Below are 25935 nucleotides of genomic sequence, written 5' to 3' on the forward strand. Positions count from 1 at the left end.
ATTCCTTTTACACTGAAAACTTTGTTTAAAGGTGAAACCTGCCTTATGCAATAAAAGATCACGAGAAAGCGCAAGACGACGGAAAGTTACGACCAAGTCGACCGAGAGATTCTATCGCTAGGTTTTAACTTTTTTTTTTAGTTGACATTATTACATGTATATAATAATTTCTTATAAATTAAATAAGTACAGAACTTAATTGAAATTAAAGAGAGAGAGAGAGAGAAAAAGTAAGAGCTTACGTATCAAATATTAATTTAAAAAATTGAGGCTCCTGAAAAAAATATTTGTAAGAACTTTAAAATACTGTTTTTAACTGTTTGTAACTCTTTTGCAACGCAAAGATTTTCAAGAATTATTAATATCTTTACTTGGTTCAGTAAAAACAATCAACTACTAAGTGATCGACGATACACTCCCTATAAACTTTGGTCATTTATCTTGGGATCTTCCTGCGTAGTAAAGGACTACGCCACGAACAGAAACATATGATATATACAGAGGAATTAGAGAATTTGGGAAGTTTCGGGTGTAGAGAAGAACTGTTTGTATAATTATAACATGGATAGCACCCTCGCTCGTAGAATAAATATTTGGGAAACTGAATTGCGCTAAGCGATCTACAAAGTTAGTTGCTAACTGACGTTTCGATGATTAGGTCAAGCTTTGGGAAATATTTAAACTAAGTAAATTCGATTGAACAATTAGTTCTCGTTCAGCTTAATTTGCCGGCAAAACCGTCGCGCAAAACATCAGTTTTCTCTTCGGGATTTGAGAACAATTCGGAGATAATAAAACTTTAATAACGCGTTTCAGGACAATTAAACAAAACAAAACAAAACTGTTTAATAACGTACATATTATTTATCGAAAGGTCTCGTTTTAAGCCGGATTACGAAGACCGTATTTCACTCTGTGTCAAGTATTTTATTATTCGTATTATGATAATTTCGCGATTCATTCTTGTAGATATTTAAACATATATACATATATATACGTGTATATATATCCGCATAAGCGTATGCAAATATAATCGCGCTAGTGTTCGCTTATAATCCTCCGTGTGCATTCAAGCCAGTAACTTGTTTAGAATCCTCTAGGAGACTTGTCCTTCGGATCTACGAAATCTGTATCCACGTGCACACACAGTGGATACATATTTTGTTTTGATTTATTACTCCCCGTGCTTCTCTTCGCACAAATATGTTCCTTGTTATTACCGAGAGAGAGAGAGAGAGAGAGAGAGAGAGAGAGAGAGAGAGAGAGAGAGAGAGAGAGAATGCCGTCGCGCAGTTAGCTCAAATCTAGTAAAACGTTGCGTATATATGTATGTATATACTTCACAAAAGCGCTATATCTTTTAACAAAATTAAAGATCTTCGTTTATATCCCGGTATACGGTGTTTGCGTTAATTTCAACACCGGCGCGTATTTTCCGCTCTCTCAAATCACTTTTCCTCCTTTATGCTCAAACGCATTTTATAAACGCAACCTAGTTTCCTCTTTGTGCTTGTATCGTAAATATTTATCCCGAAGTTACCTGATGATGTCTGACGAAGTTTTGCCAAAGTCTCGTGCATCTTATGTAATCACGATGAAATTGGAAAGTTTCTGCAAGAAGACTGATCGGAAGGGAGTACAGCGGATTCTAGTGGGGATACCTTAACCGGAGTTGTCTACCAAAAGACCGTCGCTACACTTTTTTCCCACTCTCTCTATTCAACATGGCTATGTCACGCATTCCTAAAAGGCATTTTAAATCTCTTCTCTTTGCTGCTTTTTGTTTCTTGATTGTTTTTTTTTTTTTTTTTTTTATTTATTATTACAAACCAATTTCATTGCAAAAATTGTATCCGCTATATCACGCGCAAATGTACATAGACTATCTCGTATGTATCCCGCGTTCACGGAAAATATTTGTTTATCGAGAATACATTTTCCTCTCGCCACAAGAAAAGCGCATTCTCTTGTAAAATGTTTATGTAAAACTTCAACGCCAGAATTATTGTTATGTAGCGTTGTACACGTTTATTTTCGAAAGATGATACACGGGATGATGTACCCGCGTATCATCTTTTGCGATGATTTTATGAACAAACCTTGCATAAAACATAGAAGATCTCGCGAGAGATGAAACTTCGGTAAAACATATATATTTTTTTTTTAATATTATTATTATTATTTTGTTTATTTTTTTGCTCTTTGTACGCTGTTTTTATTTACACATAGCGCGTTCGGAGAAATGCGAAGAAAAACTATTCGTATTGAAAATAGCGAAAGGGAGGTAGCGAAAATGTTTGTGCCTGGCAAGTTCACCGTCGGATCGGGAAAGTAAATACTGAGCATCTCCCTCTCTCTCTCTCGTTGCCTTTCTCATTTGTTCACCGCCGTCAATTAAGCTCGTTTCCGAGCTTACGTTTCGCGATAGAACTAACGCGCGAAATGAGCCATTGAATCCGACAGGAGATCGTTACATTATCATCCCTCGCATCCGTAAAAAAATACACGCCCCGCTCGTTATGACGTTGGCAACTCTAACCGGGGAGAATTTCGGAACGCAGCCAAAGTTAGAGCTAATGGCATTAACCCCGACAATCACTGGAGCGGCAACCATAACTCGATGACAAAATCATTTACGCAATACCTTGGGGCGAAGTTGTAGAAATGCGACACACGGGAGAACGGCGCAGCGTAACATGCCGCTTTGACATGCGCGAATTTAAAACGCAATTTGCCGCTCGTCAAAGAGAAACAGAGAGGGTGAGACAGAGAAGGAGAGAGAAAGAGAGGGAGAGACACAGAGAGAGAGAGAAAGAGAGAAGCGGGACTCTCTCTCAGGCAGTATCATATCCGGTTTACCCCGATCACCGCCGCCATCGTTAAACATCGTCTCTTACGCGAATTCTGTTATCCCGTTACACTTTCCGCGCGCGCGAGATATAAACCAAATGTTCTCGTCTTTCGTCGCACGTTTGTCGTTTAATTACCCTCGCTCGCTATCGACGCCATCGACGTCACCTCTACCACCTTCTTCATGCGTAAACATCCACCTAATTTGCAGCACAGCCCAATTTAGCGCATTAGTATGCTACGCGAATGATATACAATCATGAACCTCCCAGATTATGCATGCATGCTACTTAAGCGTAGCACATGCATTTATCTTCGCGCAGAGAATGCAGACAGAACGTCGGATTTCGTCGGTTGGATTGTTAGCGAGTTACGTGAAGTTAATCCCAAAGTTAATACCTTATACCTGAACGTTCTCTTCCGGTCATATCAGAAGCCTAAATCGATTTGAAAGTTCATCAAACTTTTATATATACACACACACACACACAGATGTTGGTTCCCATATTTTAACACTGAATAATTTATCAGGCAACTATAGATCGGGCAACTCGGGGAGTATGAGGTTGTAAATCACGCTGTTCACCGCGGCGCTAGAACGAAAGTAATATTCTAATAGGATTATCGCGTCTTAGTTTTTTAATCTCTTTTTAAGAGGGATTCTCAAGTGATGTGAAAATTAATCCCCCGATGTGTTCCCGTAATTTACCAGAGAGTTTTTTTTTTTTTAACTTTATTTTTGATAATAAATGTTTCGAAAGATTTTTTATTTCGTCGAATTTTCGTCGCAAAAAAGAGTGTCGCGAAAGATATTTCCACACCCCGAAATCGGAGGTTTGGTTGAGAAACAACGAGTCGTGACCTTACGGTCACTCCGCGTGGTTTAAATCTTAGTGCGCATTAATCACACACGCATGACACTTTTATGACAAAACTAAGGAGCAACAGAGTTCTTAGTCTTGCCATAAAGATGTCAAGAATTTTGAATGCGAGTTATGGCTTCTGTATACGGCGACATAAACAATTTTCTCTCTCTCCCTCTCTCTCTCTCTCTCTCTCTCTCTCTCTTGTATTCTAAGTATTCTATAGTTGTTCGTAGAACAACAAGATGTTTCCCTGCAACCCGTGCAAAAAAACACAACGTGCGAAAAAAATTTCAGATTTGCAATATATAGCATTTACACGTGTTGCAAAATATTCGCGTGTTCATTCATTTGTTCCGCGGCGAACTTCTCCGCTGATCCGATTTCACAACTTTGACGCAAAACAATACACACGCCGCGATCCTCCGTCGATTTCTCCGGTTTCTTAATAAACATTAGCGAAACCGCGCTAATTTGCGGATCCAACTGTCGAGTGTTATCAGATAATTTAGCGAATCACAGTCGGTTTGCGGCGTGTTCGTTCGGACGCGCGCCGCAATCGCACACGCAATGTAGATACGTAACGCGCTCCGGGTCTCCCGTACGCGTTCAAATGCATTCGAGATTACACGCGTAACTCTGACACGTCGCGGCGTATGTCTTTCGCCGGAGGGGAGGAAGGTGTTACGGTTCGTAATACATATAGCAGGACATCACTGCCGCGCGTAATTTAATCCTGCAACGCCGCATGCCACACTCGCGGCGTGTACGTCCTACGTATAGTAATCTCAGCTTATCATGGTTTCGCGCGTCGACGACGGAGAGCGAAACTCTGCCGCCGCGCCCAGGCGCATTTTCTCTCGTCAATTCGCGCGCGGTCGATAAGGTCATCAGGACGAGGCTCAGATTCGAGGGTCATTCGGTGACGCGCGCGCTCGCCCGCCCGGCCGGCCGGCCAGATATGTCATCGTCGTCATCGGCGGGCCGTTCTCGCAGGAACGGAGCGGTGAGTTCGTGCCCCGGAACAATCACGCACCAACTATCCCCGAAGCTATGAAATCTACGGAATGTCGGCCGGAAGCACGTATATGTACGTTTCGGCGCTGAGTCGAATTGCGGAGCGGAAGTACCGTTGAGTAAACGGACGGGGAGGTGCGCGTGAATGTGTCGGCTGCGTAATAGACGGTTGAACGGAAGGCAACAAAAATGCGAAAAAATTGCATTTGTCTCAACTTCATTATTGATTTGTGTAATCTGCGCCTCGGTCAAGAAACGACGACGACGACGATAACGACGACAACGACGACGACGACAACGACGACGATGCCCGTAATATTTCTTTCCAGGGAAACTGGTATACGCACATCTCCAGCGCTTTCGACTAATTGTTTTCAAGTCGCTCGCTCGAATGTTACGGGCAAAGTTTCTTCGCTGTACTTTTAATTAAGAATAGCGAGAAACGGATTATTGGGTACGTTGATTGATAGCAAGACAGAATTTGTATACGCTGGTTCTGTTATTGCGTCCCGACGACGGGTCAATTAATTATGCATTGTTTTTACAGAAGAAGAGAAGAATGCAGTAATGGGGTTGCGGCGACGGGAGAGGAGAGATCGAGCGCTGTCTATATAAAACCGGACAATTTTATAACCGCTGGTTTGTTCGCTGGGGTAATTCATTATGTGAGAATTGTTCTCTCTCTTTCTCTTTCAATAAATTTATAAATTATATAAGTTGTTTATATATCGATATAGTATTTATATATATATATATATATTTTTGCGAGGAAGAGTAAGAGTATGATAGAACAAATTCATTTCTTTGCAAAACACACATAGCGCTGTGCTAAAAACATTATTGAGCTTTTCGTGCTAATTTCCGCTTTGTGCATCGACGAGCACATTTTTGCAATGCATATTGATAAAATGAACGGAACACGAGTTTATAGTTGTAGCGTGACATAGAAATTTGTAGTACAAAAGTGCGTATAATGACGTTGGCAGGCTGAAACGAAAAAAGAAAAAAAAGAAAAAATAATAGTATATAGTATCGCGCGCGATGCAATGAAAATTTGCATTTGATTTAATTTCGTGGAAACCGTGAATAATACTGCAAGCGGCGATCGACAATCACAGCTAGAAATTGCCGCTGTGATTTCGCACCAACGATATGTTACACCCATTACCCTTAACAGGGAAGGTCGGTGAGAGAACCTCGGGCTGTCGTTTTCACGATGGGAATGTCGGGGTGGAAAGCTCGCAGGGATACGTATGACGCGCTGCGAACTGAAATACGCGTGAAACGGCCGTTAGCGGAACCACAGGCCATTAGTATTCCCGAAATTTCGAGATATTCCGTTCATCGTGTGTGTTTCTCACACGACTTTTCCGACATTTTGCACGTTGAGACGTGCGCTATACGCGCTTTTCTCAGGAAAAAAACGTTCGCTTCAAAAAACGAGCTCATAGACGGGAAGATAGCAATCGGTGTTATGTGTGTGTCTAGTCGCTAAGATCGGTTTTTTGAAAGCGAGAAAGAAAGAGAGAGAGAGAGAGAGACAGAGAAAGAGACAGACTAAAAGATTGGTATCCATTTTATTCGGAATTTGCATTTAATTTTCATTGAAAATGTGCGAGTAGTTTCCGCGTCAGAAATTACGGCGGGCTTAAAAATCTCAAGTAAAAAAGTTCAGCTATTGTTAGACTTGGAAACAAAAGTTTTTCTATTTCCTTTTATTGAGATGGAAAGAAATTCTCTTTCTTAAGTTATAACTTTGAAAACAATATGAAATATATATGAGATTATTATTATTATTATTATTATTATTATTATTATTATTATTGTTACTACTGTGTGTTATTATCAAAAATTATTCTCGTAAATATATAAACTTCATATATTACGGTTTCACACGCGATATTTGAAGCAGCAATATTTTTACAACGATATTTAATACGTACTGTTTCTAAATGACGATATATTAATTCTTTATATTTTTGAATCGTGACTTTACTTTCTGATATCGCGCAAGTTCGAATTAAGGGTTCCTTTGAAGTTGTTGTATGAAAGTTTGGGAAATGCCGTTCGGACTGATGAAAATTTCAACTGCAAGACATCGAAGAGTAAAAGGACTGATTGGGCGCCCGCGGTAATTCCGCGGTAATTTCATCGGAACTTTGTGAAACGATTGTGCACGTCTCTGTCTGGAATTATAAACGGATATCACCAGCGGTCATGAATGCCGATGTCCTCGTCGGATTTGATAACAACCGCAAAATATAATTTCACTCTACCTCTCCGCATTGGTATCCGCACTTATCAAATTAATGCAAATCCAATAATATATTCAACATTTTCCCGATAATATTAAATAGAAAAACAATTACAGTGCTCTTTCGATTTTGTTCTTCTTCATAATATTAAGAGTGTGCGTATAAAAAATCGTTAGATTGTTTTATAACGCAATGTTATAACAGAACGTTATAAAACAATGATGTAACAATTTTTTATATGCACACTCCTAAATATTCGCCCGAAACGTTCGACATTATGAGAATTGAATTTTTATAATTTTATTCAAACTGCCCCATCCCGAGAAATAGAACAAAATTTTATATCGAATCTAGAAATTGCTGTTGCAAGTAAAAAAAACGTGTGATTGAACATATTCCCTATATACAGAACTTTAGCCAGCGAATATATTGCCTTACTATACCGAGTGACAATGAATATTTTTGAATATTAATCTACAGAGAGAGAGAGAGAGAAAGAGTGAGACTGACAGACAGATGGACACAGAGACAAAAAGAGATAAATATATAAAAATAACGGTTTTAAATTACGCCAGACACAAACAAATCGCGTATATATTTTTATACTGCCATATTAGATTTCATACGTTTAAATATTTTTTAGTTTTATATATGTATTTTTATTCATCAAAATCAAAATACATGTACTAGAATGTCTGGCGTATCTAAAAATTGCGCATATTTTTTGTTTTGTGTGTGTAAACTATCAAACTATAAAATAAATTATAAAATAATATAAACAATGAAAGTTTTATATGTAAATTGTTGTGCGAATATCTGTGTAAAGGGAAATATCGTGTTACGCACGTATAAAGCAAAAGCATACTATACATATATTTACGTTGTTAACATATTTGTTTAATAACTTAAATAAAGCAAATTTGCTTGGTGGAGAATTTGCGAAATTGTCATTGACTTCATCATCAACATCATTAATCTGAAAAAACTATAACGCAAATATAAAATTGTATATTAAAACGTTTCTCGCAAATATATAAAAATGTATATTAAAATGTTTCTCTACGCGCTTGTAATATTGCAAAGTAAGTTAGTAACTAAACTAGAAAGTAAATTAGAAAGTACTTTCATTATCACTAAAGTTATTACAGGAGCAGAAAATTTACAAAGTTGGCGTTATTGAATAATCGTTTTAATGCCGTCTGGTATTCATGCATTAACATAAGTTTGAAGATTTTCATTACCAGTGTCATGCCAACTTGCCTGGAAGGGAATAAAAGTGATATTAAAATCATACTTTCAATGTAATCATTTTTGTTCAAGTTTCTTAATAACTTTGTTGTGGTTAATAGTTTTATATTACGCAGAACATATTTTATTTAAGTGTACACCGGGATTAATATAAAATTTAGATTAAATTTGTGAAAACACACCGCGCGGGAATCTTTTTTGTGCGATGTAATGAGGTTGCTGTTTCTGCAGTTATGAGCATGATTCATGCACATCCTAAAACGAGGACAACTACATTCCGCATCTCAAGACAGGCGGCGAGATACGGCGATGTCTTTCTCCGCAGAATTAGCGTAATGTTTCATAAAAAAAATTTAAAAAAAATAAAAAAAAAACAGGAAATTGCGCTCTCGTAAAAATCTTAAAATTTCTAATAGTTCATAAGAAATTTATTTGCAAACACAACATTCACCGATTCCATTTCTGAAGTTTTAAAAGCAACTTTAACTTATAAAAAGCTACTTACACGCATAAAAATAACACTTTAAAATAATAATAAATTTGTGCATTTGCATTAATCTCCGTTGTAAGTAAGAGTGTAGCAGATAACGTAAGCTGTTCCCCGAAACGCTAATCCGGACTCATCCGTGAGTCTCAGAGCGAGTTTCTACATTACGGTTAAACGCAAAATATGCAAAGTAATGCGCGGAACTGTACAAACTGTGTTACATCGTACAGAAAAAATTCTGTCTGTCTACTTCCATCGCGTTTTATAATTTTGCGTTTTTCACTTATTTATCGTATTGTTGTCAATTAATTTCTTAATAGACCATTTCAATTAATGCTATAATACGAAGCGACGCAACGGCGATATTTTTGCAAACGTTTGTTGTTCTGCAATTTGGTGTGTATTTCGGAGGTTTCTCGGCTCGCCGACGAGAGGGAATTAAAATCAACGTGAATTAATCAGCTATGGCTCTCTCGTGACAACACCCGACATTGTCGGTGCAACTGCACTCGCGCAGACGACTATCGGCCGTTGTTATCAGGAACGAGGGTGGTATTCATCATAGCTTTCACGCTGACACTCCCTTCTGTGTCCATTCGTTTCAGAAGATATACATGATAGGTACATATAATAATTCTGGTTTTATCCCAATGTACAAATAGAAATAGAGCGAGAGAGAGAGAGAGAGAGAGAGAGAGAGAGAGAGAGACCAGGCAGGTGCTATGCGAGGTCGGACCAAGTCTAAATATACCGAGGAGGTTGACATGACCACGGAAGTGCCAAACTGACAGTAAAGGTCCAACTGCAGCGCGCAACTAACCATACAACAACGTCGTGTTCCTATCGGAGGCACGAGTCAACAAACTCACGTATATCCACATAGTGCATATACAGTCGGTCGGTCCTACGTCCATGACGAGAAAACGGGCGCGGCATAGGAATAGGTTAGAGTCATCTTTCTGGAATAATGACGACGTGCCGCTGCGCGATATTAACGATTCAAATTTAGCACGCTCGGATATCAGACGCTGATTGCGCATGTAGCACCCATTTAAACCAACGGCGGCCGACGTGCATCGATTGCCAGTTGGAAATTTCCGTGTTGTTTTATTTTCCCATGCGCTCGACGACGAAATCAGCATCGCAAACGTGTTCGCGCGCGCAAATGAGAGGGTGAGTTTTATACGTCGTTACGCACAACCCGGAGAGGGCTTTCCGGCGAGAGCATTGGAACCGCGCCGAATTCCCGGAAGCCGATCTCTGAAGCATTCATCGCACCGACGAAAGAAAGCGATTTTGAGATCGATTATTCCACATCCGTGGAGCGCGATTTCGAAAGGGCAGTCCTGTGGCTATTTCATTCCGCGCTTCGCTGGAATCGTCGATTTATATTTGGGTGCTCACTTACCTGAGTGTAAATCCGTTGTTTGCCGCTCGGCTCAGACGGTGAAACCCAAACGGGTTTAACGCGCGATTGGAAGATTAACGTCTGCTCGACGGATGATCGACGCGAAAAATCCTGCAATCGGTCACCTGAAAATCGCTTATAATCTGATGACAGATTAGTTTTTTCATGCCGCTCGTATCAATTGATAACATATATATATATATATATATATGTATATACATATATGTAGAATTATCAGAGATACGTTCTTTCAATCACACACACACACACACACACATACAAGCATCCAATCCGAGATTGTAATTGCGCTGCGATTTAAATTAAGCTGTAAAATTTACAAAGCGGAGGAGTAAATCGAACAGCGTGTATTATACTTGTGTTTCGCGAAATTAGATCTATCAAAACGATGATGACGCAAAGATAATTTCGGTCGTATAATTACACGCGCGTGTCCGATCGTACAGGAAAACGAATGTTACGGAATTGAAATTTCAATTTCAACCCTGTGAGTAAGATTACGTTTCGTTGAACATAATCGTGCAAATTTGATCTTCTCAAGGTAATCAGTGCCGCTCTTGGGCTCTGTTTCATCAGTGTATTCGCATTTATGGAATAACATATGTGGCTTTAATCTAATAGTCCATGTGGATCAAACGGTTATCATAATTATACCTGTATGTATACTAGGTGAGGGAAGAGAAAGAGAGAAAGAGAGAGAGAGAGAGAGAGAGAGAGAGAGAGAAAGAGGATATCATAGAGGAATTATACCATGGTAGTTATTACGCGCTTAAATCTTGCCTTTCAAATAACTGTGATTGTTCAATTTCAGAGAGCGAAACTGAGTAACCAAATGTACGTTTAATAATTTGTTGCAACAAAAAAAAACAATTAATATTAAATACGCAATCTTACACAAGGCAAAACAATAATAATATTTTTAATCTTTGTTGTTGTTTATATTGTGTCTTTTAAAATTTTGTCACATATTTATCGGCAAATCAATATCTTAACCGCGTATCGATTTTCAGAAATAATCTGCGAGAAATTTGTTAAAACTGAACAGAAAATTCACATGGTTTTCATATTCAATTTATTACCCTAATCAATACATGTAGTTATGAATAATAAATCAACACATCGTTCAAAATTCAGGAGCGCTAATTAACGCACGACCTCGGATTTTGCGCGAGATCATTCAGGAACATAATTGTCCGATGATAAGAATCGCTTTTCGTAAATTAATGAGAACCTGTTATATATATATATATATATATATATATATATATATATATACATATACATATATATGTATATATATATCCACTTGCGTGCCACTCGAGAGCACGGCGCAATAATCGACTTGGGATGATCCAAAACGGAAACGTCATTTTAATAATGCAGTAAACATTGTCATTAGCACGCTGATACATTATAGAGGTTAACGCGCTTGAAATCGCAGTGTTTCGTTCGTAATTACACTTACCGAAAGTACCAATCAGAATGTTAGCGCGAAATGTCCAATTCTGCATACAATGCGTCCATGCACATTCAACCTCATCGTCATAGTTCAGATGTCGATCATTTACATTACAATTTACATTTACAAATGTACGCGGGATAGGGGGATAGATGATTATTTAAACCATTTATTATATTACGCTTAACGATTAAACAATATATTTCCAGAGACGACATAGTTACAGAGACATTTTATTTTTTTTTTTTTATTTTTTTTTTATACCACTTACTTGTTAGAGGTACTTAAAATCACGCACAATCGAGCAAATCGATTTCTCTTTCGAAACATTGTCCGGTTGTTTAACATTGTCCCTTGGTCTACGGGGAGGAGAGCCGCTATGCGCGGATTTTCACACATCAGCGAGAAACTCTTCATTGCCGCGCGCGGCTCTGAATGGTGCGTTCGTTGAGTGCCATTCGCAGTACGAGGGATTATTCTCGTCGCGAAAATGTGCGCGATATATATGGCCACTGGGGAACGCCTATTGCAGAATAATAAATTAATAGGGAACAGTGGTAAATGAAACAAGTATTTAAGCCAGCCGCGTCGTCGATTCGCAGATAAATTGCAGTTTTTTTGTTTTTTTTTTTTCAATTTTCCTCTCGATACGAATTTTGTTCGCAAATTTTACTCGCGGTAGATTTGATCGTTCATTCAAAACCCTTTTTTTTTTTTTTATTGAAATAGTTATTCCGAAAGAATATAAAAATGTGTCTTTTTGTAACTTTTCAAAACTCTTCACAAAACGCGAGAGAGAGTTTGTTGTTTTGTTTTTATCTGGACACTGGCTCTTCATCGGATCGAAGCGAGAATATAACGCGAAATCTATATATATATATATATATGTGTACGTATATATTTTTTATTTCTCAGCAAAACGCCAGAAAAAAAGTATCAATCATCGCGGGCGAACATCGGTAGCTGTGGCACCGCCACTTTTATTTTGCGAAACAAGTCTGTAGTAGATCGAAGCGATCTACTACGCGCGAATTTTGCTTTTCGCGGGGAAACGCAAAAAAGTAGCAATCATCAAAAAAAACCGAACACAACGGAGAACACGATCGCGTCAGCCTGTCGCTTCGACAGCGAATAAATCCAGTACGACATATTTCCCGTCGGATATTTCCACCACCGGAATACGCGAGACAATGCGCGAAAGCACGCAGATGGCGAAAGAAAAAACCAACGAGAGGCGGAAATCGCAGCGTCAAAGCGTCGCGTCGCGCAAACTAATGTTATATATACGCGCGTCGGATAAATATCTCGTCGGTATACACGTAAAAAGTACGTTTCGTTCCTTTGTTCTTTCCCTTCTCTCTCGACTGTCTTTTTTTTTTCCCCCGCGGTGAAAATTCAATTAAATATCGAACACATATTTCTCTCTTTCCGTCTTTCTTTTCGCGCCGCGAATATATATCCGTTCGTATTCTCGACAGCTCCTCCAAGGTTAAACTCAAGCAGCGCGTTGCATACGCGACGATGCGTCGAAATCCGCAGGGAAATGTTCCCCGCAACTTGCAGCCCGAAACACGATCTCCCGCGAGCGTTGGGTATAACTAATTTCGACGTTATAAACAAGGTCAGCGGCGGAGCGACGGAGGATAATATCGTTAGGCTGCGCTGCATCTCTCACGCCAGGATTATCGCGATTAATTATGTGCACCGGCTACGTAGACCGAATATACCGGAGCAAGATTATTCCGCACGTGTGTGTCACGCTTACATTCGGATTCGCGTTGGAATTCGCTCTCGAGCCCGCGACCGATAGATATGTATCCGAGAACCGTTAGAAATCGCGCACACACGCTCCGACGTCACCCTATGTTGCCGTCTCTCTGTGTTCGACGTAAAAAAAACAAAAAATGACTCTCTCTGAAAAATTTATTTTATTGTTCCCCAGAGAGAGATTTCTGCAATTTCGAACCGTTTCGTAATCGATTTACGAGTGTGTGAAAAAAAAAAAAAAGAATTTTTCGCAAATAATACGTAATTTCGCTTGAACAATTCCGCGGGCTATGTATTCGCGATGACGTAAAATTTCGTCTCAACGAGAAAAAAAAAAGCTAAAAAATCTGCGCGTGCTTAGATCACTCCCGTGTCAAGCGCAAAAGAGCTCCGCTCCGAGGCGAGGCGGCGAAGGACATAAAAGAAAAAAAAAATAATAATCCAGAATTTACTGCTGTCCTTTAGAGTCACGACAGTAAACTTCGGGTGGTAGTGAAACCGCGCAACACCACCCGGGCAAAAGTTTTCCAAAGTTAGTTAATTAATTCTTTCCCTTCCGCGATAGAGCCGGCTCAAGTTCACTCGCGCTATATACCCAAGTTATACGGACGGAGGCTGTGCATTAAATTCGGTGATTCCGGCAGTCTGCAGTTTACCGTTCGGCTTTGGAACGAGAACTTTCGAAAACACGAGGTATATACGTACACTTGGCAACTTCGCCCGTGGTGCCCGTCCGGCCGGCTCGTTCCTACTATTTTTCATCGCGCGCGCATCGCCGCGACGACGGCAACGTGACGAGGGCGATAATCAAGATTAACAAGTTTCCGAACTTGGTAATTTGTCAGTGTCAGTAATTCGCGCGCGAAGGATTATTGGCAGGCGAAGGGTCGCTTACACTTTCGATCGGGAATGCGTGCGTGCGTGCGTGCGTGAGTGCGTGCGTGCGTACGTGCGTGCGTGAGTGAGTGCGTGCAAGGTTAGCAGTTTCGCGCAAGGTCGCATTCGAGGATAACAACATATTACGGAAGTTATGCCGACAAAGTGACGGTGCAGCGGCCTGGAAATATCGTCCTTCATCGCGCGGCACTCACACACACCGTAGACCGATTAAACAATTATCGTTTCATTATCGAGAGATGCTGCAGCCATCGCGCGACTCCTATCACATCGATGAGTCAGCGGTTCGAGTGCGTGCGGTTTATTACGTTGATTGATTTTTGATTGGACAAAGTCTGTTTTTTTTTTTTTTTTTGTATGCATGTGAGTGTATGTGTATGTGTGTTCTTATACGTTTCTCAACTATTGAGGTGAAACGCGAGTAATTGAGCGGATACGCACACACCGAGAGTCTAAGTTTGTTTTTGTCAATTACTCGGAAGTGTGAAATGAGTGACGCGCGGGATTGCACATTCGTCCATCGGCAAGTTACTTAACGTATCGTAACAATTACAACACTTAAGCCTTAGACTGACTTTCACATTTGAATAATTTACAAAAGAATCTTGGCACGATCGTTTTCTTTCGCATCTCTCGTGCGTAATGTAATGCAAGTGTTCGCTTGTTGCGTGCGCACAGTGCGCGCGAGTGTCGTTCCACGCGGAACACGCGGGTGTGGTTCAGTTTTTTTGGTTTTTTTTTTTTTTTTTTTTTACGTTTATATGTTTTTCACTATTACTTTCACTCCGCGGTTGATCGTTCATCATCCTTCCGAACATCGTACTGGGAGGGGAGAAAAACAATATCGCACAACACACACACAGGTTTTTCTTCGTTAATCTTCGTTAATATATCCCGCCGAAGAAGATGTCTTAGGCCGCGGACCTGCGAGGAAATACGTTTGTTATAACGTAACTTCTTCTGGAGCTAATACGTGTTTCCCGGCGATATATTATATATATATATATATTATGCTTCTTTCAGGTCGTCGGTGCAGAGCGGCGCGTAGCGCCGCTCGAATATACATCATCGTCGTTTACTTTAATGCACCTTGTCGGGAGCGATCGCTGACGCTCACGCATCCCGGGTTTTTTTGATGCATCGCAGATCGTTTCGAGATCCGCGTTATCAATCTTACTTTCACGTGTATGTCACAAACAGAACGAGCACTCGATAAAAGTATCTGTCGCGCGCGCGCGCGCGATTTTTTCTACCGATTTACACACAATTTAACGTTTAATTGCACGCGCACGTCGTATCACGTTGCGGAGTGTCCGGATCGAGCGCGAGCGCGCGGATCAAACAAATCTTTTCCTAATAAGTTTTGCATTTTTGTTTTCGCGCGTGAACACGCTTTCGCTCACTCATAGAAGTTCCAGTTTACGGATATAGATCTTTTTTTTTTTTTTTTTTCTACGGAACGCTTTCAACTTTTTTTCTCGCATTATCCTGCCGACGATGTCTTCGTTCGTATTACCGATAACAATTTTTTTTTTTTTCCCCCCCGTCCGAAGTGCGCGAGTCGCGTGGACTATATATACGAACGATCGTAAATACGAGATTTCTCGTCCGCGAGTTAATCCAGCACTCTCACGATACCGTCTCTCCCGCTTCTCTGCATTACGACCTGATATTTCTCGTTCCAACAAGCGACACGCGGAATATAAGCGATCGATCGGCAAGAGAAGAACGGATGATGTATAGCGCAGACTTGTCTGAAAGTTTGCGACGGGGCAACTTCATTTTCAAACTGCGAGCACTGTGACGGTTACTACGCCGAGGTCTTTCGACGAGATGACAAAATTATTAATGCAAACGAGCAACAAATTTATACGCGAACAAATGAGCTGTGTTTTCTGATCGGCAAATTCTCGATCGGGGCAAACAAACGACCCGCGCACTCGATGAGATCCATCATTACTAATCTTGCATCAATGACATTATATAACGGCTCTTCGCATTAGCATGCCGCGCATAGTTACACACGTTTCTCCATTCGAGGAATATGTAATTAAACGCGCGAAATGGAATTAAATGGTCGCTTGATGACGCGCAAATAATCACACATGGTCTTTCGATGTTATATCATTCGGCATCGAATAAGGTTAATCGTTCGAATGGATGGTAATCAATCACAGTCAAACTCTCGCTGAGCGCGCTCCAAGAGCGCCCACCGACGCCACCGATTCAATAACAACGATGGATCTCTTCTCTTCAAACTGGAACTACCATGGTGCCATATACTTCGTCGTTTTATACAACTACGGCGAATCAAACACTGGCACACATGCGCAAAACACACAGGGAAACCACCCCGTTACGCAGCACAATCCGCGCGACAACGGACAAGGATTACGCGACATACATACACACACACACATGCATACACACACACAATAAGGGACATTTATTACACAATTTTGCTAACGCGCCTGGAATCGCCGCTCAAGAGGAGCTGCTTACGCACACACACGTCACAAGCTCCAGTTCGTCTGCAGCGCGAGCTTGAGCGTGATGAACATGGTGAGCAGAGCGGTGCAGGCCATCACCGACGGCGAGGACGCCATGCTGTGCTGCATCGCGGCCGGATTGTCACCCTTGAAAACGTGCACCAGGACCCGGGCCGGCTGGGCATTACTGGCCTCGCACGTGTAGTTGCCCGAGTGACGATCCGACGCTTTCGGCACCTCCAGCCAGCTCTCGCGGCCGGCGAGATCGGTGCTGACGTTGACGCCCTGATCGACGTCGTAATTGATCATCCGGAAGTTGTGATACCAGAAGAGGTACGACGGCACCTCCGTGGACTTTTTCACCATGCAGTGAAGCTGCAGCGTGCTGCCGGGTCTCACAAATTTCTCCGCCGGTCCGGCTATCTCCGCCCTGGCTTCTGCAAATGGCCGTACGTGACATGTGAAACGTGAGCCGCTTATAGTCCTGGGTAGACGTCGGGGCTATTGTTTACTACTGCGGGTGTGAGAGAACCCGACTCGAGAAGGACCGGAGGTCACAGGAAAAGGGTACAGCTCGTGAGGGAAGAGACAGGATCTCCGGCACGTCTCGCCAGAGTTTCTCAAACTCTTGGCGAGGAGGCACAATAAAAGTGGCATGATAATGATTTTATCTTGGAGGCATACAAACTCTCGAAATGTTGTCAATTGTGAACGTTTAAAGCGTTTACTTTTTCACAGGCAATTTTGTTGCGCGAAGTAATAATTTATCCCAAATTTATCTCATATTTGCTCGCGAAATAAATCTCCGTGCTCAAATTTTGAATTTCTATTTTAAAAATCTTGTATTGAGAGAAATCTACGTATGTGCGCACGTACGTAGATTGCGAACGAATAAAACATTTTGATTTATTTATGTTCACGTGTCACTTGTTTATATTCACATGTTAAAAATCTTTCGAAGTATTTATTCGCATCAACATTTCTGCGAAATAATTTTCGCAATAATTATTCTACAACCGATTATGCTGTTGATGACCGTGTAATTTGAATATACATAACGAATGTACACATAAATTTCACTATGGGACGAGGAAAACTTGAATAATGTTTGGTCTACGAGATTTGAGTAATGAGCAATTTATATAATTGCCGCAACAGGGTAATTATACAACGTTTTATCTAATAATGTAAATATTATTATGTAATTAACACGCGAGGTATAAACAAAACACGCACACGTGTGATTATCACGTAGTTGTTTTTGTTTAATGTTAAGAAAAAAACACACTTGACAGTTTTTTGAAAAAGTTTAACTTTACTTACTGAACTATGTGTGATTCAACGAGAAGAAATGCATTTCTTATTGTAATTAATCGTTAGTCAGAGAGCGAATCTCTTTCTTGAGGTAATCAATTTCTGAAACAATTCAGCTCATTGATTAAATTGTCTATTACTTAAGTATTCAATCGGACGGTGCGCTCTACAGAACAGTATAATCGTCATAAAACTGTTTTTTTCTCTCTTCTTTGTTAAGTAAACGCATTTCACTTTTAGAAGTTCTCATTTATCGACTATTTGACACTGATCGACGCGCGAGTTGCTAGTTTTGTTCAAGACCACGCGAAACAGACGCGCTAAGAATACCGTCGCAAATTTTGCAATTTGCTTTGTTTGCCTTAATTATTAATTGCTATTCAACGCGAACTGTTGTTACGCGATATCTCCTAGAGCGATTAATCCGAAGAGATTATTAGTAAACAGTCGACAATCGATATTCGATATTCATTTATGTTAATACGTACTTTTTCCCTTCTATTGTCATTTCAAAGCTCTCTTTACTTCGGGTAATTGAACCCGATAAACTCATTTAAATGAAAATGATACAAATTAATGTAATTTGAAAGTCCTGTACATGTAATGATATTTGATATTGTCACATTGATTATCGTTGTGCGTAGCGATTGTCGTTAAAAAAGAAAAAAGACAGAGTTAATCACAAAAAGATAACCTCCCTTTCAATATATAATTTTGTTGGCAATTTTGCGTGTGTGTTGTCACAGAATTTTTAACATATATTTTATGATTCGCAAACCAATTATTCTTTTCTTCTAAAAAACGGTGTTTTGTAAGTCGATATCACTGACTGAGCAACACGTACTATATATACGCAGATCTCTCTCAAAAATGTTCAAACTTGATCGGATTGATAAATTCACGCAATTCGAACGTGGCGTTTCAAAGTGATTACGAATGTGCAAAACAAATTTGATACCCTGACAGCTGTATATTTTGGAGAAAAAAAAAACAAAAATTACATTTTTTCGCCGTTCACCTACTTCTACAAAAAACGTACATCGTATATAACACGTCAAACATCGTACATGACATTTCGAGCTATTTGATTGATTTCCAAAAAATAATCACACCGAGCGCGAGCATTTTTTTACAAACATTACGACGACGTATCTCGCGAGAGTACGTATTTTTTATTGTAACAAATAAATTTTTCACACACAGAAAAAACATATTTAAAACAAAAAAAAAGACAAAGATATCGCAGCGCTAAAACTCACGTATATGCGTTGGCACGACATCTCGGAGTGTTTTATTTATGTGGGAAATTTATATATTCAGAGCATATTTAATTACGTCGTCTCACATTTGGACAGTTTCATTTAAATTTATAATTTATTTTCATTAAATATATCACGCAGAGCATATAAATTGTTAATAATCAACCTTAATACAAATACAAGTATTTTACATCGCTTAGCACACGTTTTCATTTGTTTGTATTTTAGCGGCGATTGCCTTTTATGATATATTTTTGCAGCGTCGTTTATAAACCAGGTCATCATATATATGAGAGTTTTTCATACTGACGCGCGTGAGGAATTTGACTAACAAAAAGAGTTTCCGCGTGCGCGATCCTGACTTTGAGAAATACTGTCGGGGGATGACTCACGCTCTGCGATATCTCCGAAGCACGGCGGAGGGTTGCGCGAATTTTAAGTCCGCTCACGCCCTGGCGCGTTTCGCCCTTTCACTCGACGCGACCTGACACGCCGCGCGCCGGAGGAGCATTATGGGATCAGGTGTGCGAGGGAGAGCCACTGTAAACACGGCCCGCCAACACACCAGCCAGCCGCCAGTCTAGATACTGCTTTTACTACTAGTCTGACTACTGTCACGGCCGAGCGAATGCGAACGATGTGATTCGAAATGTTTGCGAGCGAGATCCGGAGAGTTTCCATCCTTCACAGTAAATGGGGCTTTGGTTCCTGGGGGAGCGGGGCAGAGACGGGGCCGCAGCAGTTTTGAATCACCAGAGCGTGATCGCTTCCGTCCGATGCCTGCTTCGACAAAATTTTTGGCAGCCTTTACAGAACGAACGTTTACGCGGGTTGATTCCATTTTTTTCGCCGACAAAGGATTGCGACATCTCTCGCGTACGAACGTTCTCTGAGCTCATGATCAATTCTCGTCTCTCTTCTATTGTTTCGAATTTCACGCTGCCTTGGCGACGAGAACGGACTACGATTTCTATTATCGGATAGTGTAAATAAAAGCGAAACGGTTTTAAAGGGCGAATGGGGGATGGATTTTTCAACTTTTGATATCAATTTTAGTTTTGCACTTCGAAACGTGAGATTTCAGAATTTCTTGTTGACGTGAGAAACAAAAATACGATATTCTTGCTAGAGAAACACACGGTTTTATTTACTATTGTATATACATTTGTTGTAAAACGTTATTTTTTTTATTTTTTTTTTTATGCGCGCGATTTTCTATAAAAATAACACACTGACCCGCATTTCTCTTTACCTCCGATCAAAACGTGATCCGCAAATTTATGTTAAACAATTAGGAGAATTTACGAGGTACTATATAAAATACTCCTAAATAAATTCGTCCTTCTTTATTACGTTCGTTTTTTTGTTCGGTACGAGTCGATGTCATTCTCCACGTGGAATAAAATCCCAATGCCGCAGGAGCCGTTAACGGCTCCTCACATAGCGCTGCTATCCCATTTCGCCTCATAAAAGCACAATAAAACCGACATAAATATTGCGCGACGGAGTATATCATGCGAGAAATAACATTCGACTCACCGGGGGTTACTAATTCAAAAGTTCTTTTCCTTCGCGGAAAAGAAGCGCGGGTTACACCGTTTAATAATGCCGACGGGGCGTGGGGCGGATAGCAGCGTCGGTAGATAGTTGGCAATATGCGCTCGAGTATCATTCGCGACTTACAGGGCGCCGGCTACATATATCAGTCGTAATTAAGTAGGAAACTGAGAGCCCCGCATACATTAGATATTTGAGATGTTACGCGCGCGAGGGAATTTGCGGGACTCTCTCTGCTTATAAAGCGCGGGAAACGTAATATCACGCGTGCGCTCACGCACCGAAGGAGGTTACCGGGAGGTATTAAGGACGATATGCCGTTATCGGGAGTACGTGTGTGTGATCGAAACGGAGCTCAATCCAGTCTCCAGAGAGAAAGAGAGAGAGAGAGAGAGAGAGAGAGGAAAACCCGGCTAATCTTCCGAGGACGAAATATGTTCGGAGTTGGAACAAACGAGGAGGAAGAAGTCGGAATCTTATCCAGCGCGCGCGCCACGTTCTTGCGCGTCGATTGTATTTTAATGAGAGCTCATTAAGGCCGAGTTTAAAACTATCTTCATTTCAAAGACAATATCATGATCATATTGATTTCAAAGTTATACCGGATTACTTCCGACCTGCTGCCTTCATTAAATTCACCTTTCCCTCTGAATTCTCATTCTTAGTACTCTTCAATCGGATTTTTTTCCATTCACTTGCTCATTGATATGTATATATAAGCGCGCGCCCGGACAGGTTTATTTCAATTTCTTTCACGCATTCATAAGTATTATACGGTATTTTATTAATCAAATTAATAGAGCAAAAAGTGTTTATTAGCATCGCTGCAGTCGTATAATGTAAAAGCGGAAAGAACACCCGTAAAATTTATAATGAAAAAAAATAATATATATATATATATATATATATTATAATATAAAAATATATTATAATCTATCTCCCGGAATAAATATTTAACATAAAAGTCAAACAACTCATTCGGCTTATTGTTCCGTATAGAGTTAATAATAAAATCAGTATGCGAGAAAAATAAACATTATAGATGCAAACCGATTATATAATTTGTAAACGTTAATCAAATTTTGTTGATGCGTATAAAGTTTACATTACAATTTCCACTTTTATTTATAATTTTATTAAACGTATGAAACTTTTAATTAACCAAACAATGCAATTTTTAAATATATACAAAATCTGTTTATTTTGTATAATAATAGAACTGAAAATAACTTAACACGATAAACATTTTGTAATGTAGATTAATTAAGAATTATATCAATTTTGGCAAAAAAGATAATTTGTTGGGCGTCCTCAGGCAAACGCTCAACAATAAAAATTATTCTAGATTCTATCAACTCAGAGAGAGAATGAGGGCACTTTTACTGAAAATTATAAATATTAAACCCAACAACGGTAAAAAGAGAGAGACACGCCACGGTTACGTGCTGCGCGCCAAGACGCCTCGGGCAAAAACACGGATCTGACATTTCGAGAAGATTACGGTGCTGCATACATAAAATATGTAGTGTCAGAAATTAGAGTACACATTATAAACAACTTGGCATAAATTAACCCCCGGTAACACAAACAGGAAAGCGTAATCAGAGCGCAAAGCGATCCATCCTGCGAAAATAAGTGGCTCCTGGGAACACGCAAGTCAGACATGTATAAAAAAAAAAAAAACTACTGCGCTTATATATTTAGCACGTCGTGCATTGCATAAATATTGACACAGTGCTCCGGTTATAAGTAGCATTATTAATAACTGGAGCGTTAATCGACTCAACTAAAAGATTGACTAGAAATAGAGAGTATCCCGGATATACATGGTGGCTGAAAAATTTGGACCAAGCCGAAGTGTGAAGACAGATCGAATTAATTCGAAAAGTCATGTCATCACCATTTTTGCAAAATTCGCAATAGTTACCGAGTAATTAATTAACACGTGTATGACCCAATGAGCGCGTGGTAAACGGTCCAGGTTCTGTAGTCGTGTGTGATTTTCATTTGTGAAAGTCAACTGGTCGCAAAAATCTGTGTCACACGTCACTCGCCTGTTTGCTCGCTGTTAATAGATTGCGTGAGGTAAGCCATTTTTCCGTGCAACTGAAAATCATACACGCCTACAAGGAATTCGAACCATCGCTTCCCACGCGCTCGTTAGGTCACATGTATTAATTAATCACTCAACTACTATTGTGCGAAATTTGCAAAATAATACATGAGTTTCCGGTTCAGATCAATCGAATCTACATTTCGGCTTTCGATCAAATTTTTCAGACACCCTGTGTACACCCCCGCTAATAAAATAAAATTGTTACATACAGTCCGCAATTTTGTATCTCGCAGATTTGTTGTAGGCCGTATGTGTTACTCCCATTGCAAATGTATTCATTTAACACACACTTCTCGTCGACGCACGAATACAAGATCAGTTCGATTCCGTTCCTTAAATTGTTTTCGTCCCTTTTTCTGCGCGAAGTTAAGGGAAAAGGCGCGGTGTGGGCAGTAATGTATTCGAGATGTTTCGAGAGCACATAAATATGAAAGAGAAGTAGTAAAAAGGGTCTACATACGTGAATCTAATTCAGTCGCGAGTATTCAGAAGAGAGCAGAATCCGAATGTTCCATATACGATGATGCAGGTAAAATACACACACGCGCGCGTAGATATATTATACGTTTTTTTTTCACAATGATTCGACAGAATATTCGAAATATTTTTCCAAAGTGATATGAGCACGGCGAGGGATCGAAAGCTATAAAAGTTGCGAATTAATGCATGCGCAGAGATCTGGCAATGTGTCCGTTTTTTGCGAAAGTTTATATCGTTCTCGGAAAAAAATGTTCTAGGACAACTCACATTCAAGACGTGCGATGAAACCTCAAGTGCTGAAAAGCCGAATAAGGGAGCGAAAGACTCAACAGTGCGAGAACATAAATATCGAGAGCATTATAAGGAAAAAGGGTGGTGAGAAGCCGGTGCGCTGAAAAAAAAAGGCACCGAAATTCCGCGGAAATTAGATAGCCCCGCCGCCGCCGCCGCCGCCACCGCATAAAAGATGCGCGTCGGAAAAAGCCGAATCTAAATGCAAATAGGCTGGCTGGTTGGCTGGCTGGCATGCGTGCACTGTCGCGCGTCAAGAGCGTATTTCGCGAAATTCCTCGCGACACTACACAACGGCGCGGCAAAGTATTTTCATGCGATCGATCCTCTCACGCGCCGCGCGCTCCCACCCGCTTAATAAAAAACTCTAAATAAAATTGCCAGGTGACGCAGATCTCGCATACACAACGCGGGCGCGCGCGCACGCGTGCGAGAGAATGCCGAGCGGTAAACACTTAAATCGCGTGGCTCCGTACTTGAAAGCGGGAGGCGAACACAAGATACGCGAGGAATGTCTCGAAAATGTGCGGAAACGCGCGGCACACAAATTGCCGAGATCGCCAGGTGGGATGTTATAAGCAAAGAGAAAAAGAAAATTGTTCTTCCATACCACGTAGAACACGCCCTTATCAGCAAACGGACAAAAGCATCGGAGCATTCTCCGTGTGCGATATGCTTCTTGATAACGGCTTGCCTTTCATAAGAGAGCTAAGATGTACGATGTATACATGCGACCGCATGCGGGATGTATAAGCTCGCGTGTTTTTCGCGCACGTTCGCGCACGCATTGTTATTACGATGCACATTCATCTCGTATGTGCGTGAGCTAAATATGAATGCGGAAACACAGGGAGATAAGCAGAGAGCGTGCGAAAATAATATTAAAAAGCGAAATAATGTTAAAATATATATACTATATATACACCGCGAGGTAGTCAGGCACAAGACGTATTCTTTTCGCAGGAAAATGACAAGGTTAATTAATTTCAATTATGTGCGTCTTTCTTTTATTACGCGAGAGAGCGTTTGCAATGAAGTTTTATATCCTTACCGACCACTTCAAGGAACAAAAATATACTGGTGGGAGGGTGAGTGGACACTTGGCACTCGTACATTCCGGCGTCCCTCGGTTGGACGTATTTTATTTGAAGAGTCCAATCTTCGCTGTGGTGGAAATGAATTGCCTGGAACCGTTCGTCGTTCGCGTACGTCGTCAGTCCTACGGTTAGTAGCTCCTGCACGTTCTTCCGCTTGATCCACGATACCTGCGCATTGATGAGAAAAGATTTGCCAATAACGATGGTCATTAAACGATGTTGTCCTGAAAACAATAGAGAAGTGTGAAATACAAAAACCGAATGTTATCAATCGGAGAAAAGAAAATTGATTTTTTTTTTTCAGTTAATTAAAAATGTTTAAATTAACATTTGAATAAACTCGTGAGAAGATGAAACAAACTGTCAGAGCATATACCGAAATACAAGTTGCACGCGTGTGTGTTATTGAATGTAAAAATCAATACACAGACAATTCGATCTCTTTTTCGGGTCTTCTTCAGTGTAATTTTAAAATTACATGTAACAGTCAGGTCGAATGTGTGTACAGTGTGTAAAATTCAATAAAATTTTATTTTACATTGGTTAAAAAACAAGTTTATTAAATTAGCTTGTGATTCAATGAGAACGAAATATTATATGTCTTTTATTGTGTTGTATTGTGCGTGAAAATAAAATAACATATTGGGAAAAGAAATTTGTGTTTTGCAATTATTACTTTTTTTTGTGTTAATTTTGATCATTTAGCGTGCGATAATTTTAGCTTTCTTTGTTTTTCGCACGTGGCGCGAACATTTCGTTACGACTTTTAAATAATCGTCACATAAATTGTCAACGCATCTGTAAAGCCGCGTAACATTCGATCTAACGTCCGTGCATAATAAACAGTAATCACTGCCCGTTCATAACGATTAGTAACTACTGTTGTCCGACGTGACAATACGCGACTGCTGATACGTTCGCGAATTACAAACTACTACACGCAACCGTTGCTCGCTTAATGATCTACCGGTGCTCGTTGTTTTAACGTTAATGGTTTATATCTTAATTCTAACATTCTAACAGCTATTATTATATCTCGCGAAGAGTAATAATTTCAAATAGT

At 40.2% G+C, this 25935-nt stretch overlaps 1 protein-coding gene across 1 annotated transcript in view; it reads right to left on the reverse strand.

Moving 5' to 3' along the window:
• Positions 1-12310: 12310 nt before the first annotated feature.
• Positions 12311-25935, reverse strand: part of LOC109856203 — an 81331-nt gene continuing 67706 nt past the window's right edge. The window contains exons 4-5 of the mRNA XM_020431217.1: positions 24827-25040; positions 12311-17195 (exon numbers count right to left, since the gene is read on the reverse strand). Coding sequence (XP_020286806.1) covers positions 16783-17195; positions 24827-25040 — 627 coding nt within the window. The 3' untranslated portion in view covers positions 12311-16782. The remainder of the gene's footprint in view (positions 17196-24826; positions 25041-25935) is intronic.

The sequence above is a fragment of the Pseudomyrmex gracilis genome, unplaced genomic scaffold (genome assembly GCF_002006095.1).
Source record: "Pseudomyrmex gracilis isolate BER0280 unplaced genomic scaffold, ASM200609v1 scaffold_110, whole genome shotgun sequence".
Taxonomy (NCBI): Eukaryota; Metazoa; Arthropoda; class Insecta; order Hymenoptera; family Formicidae; genus Pseudomyrmex; species Pseudomyrmex gracilis.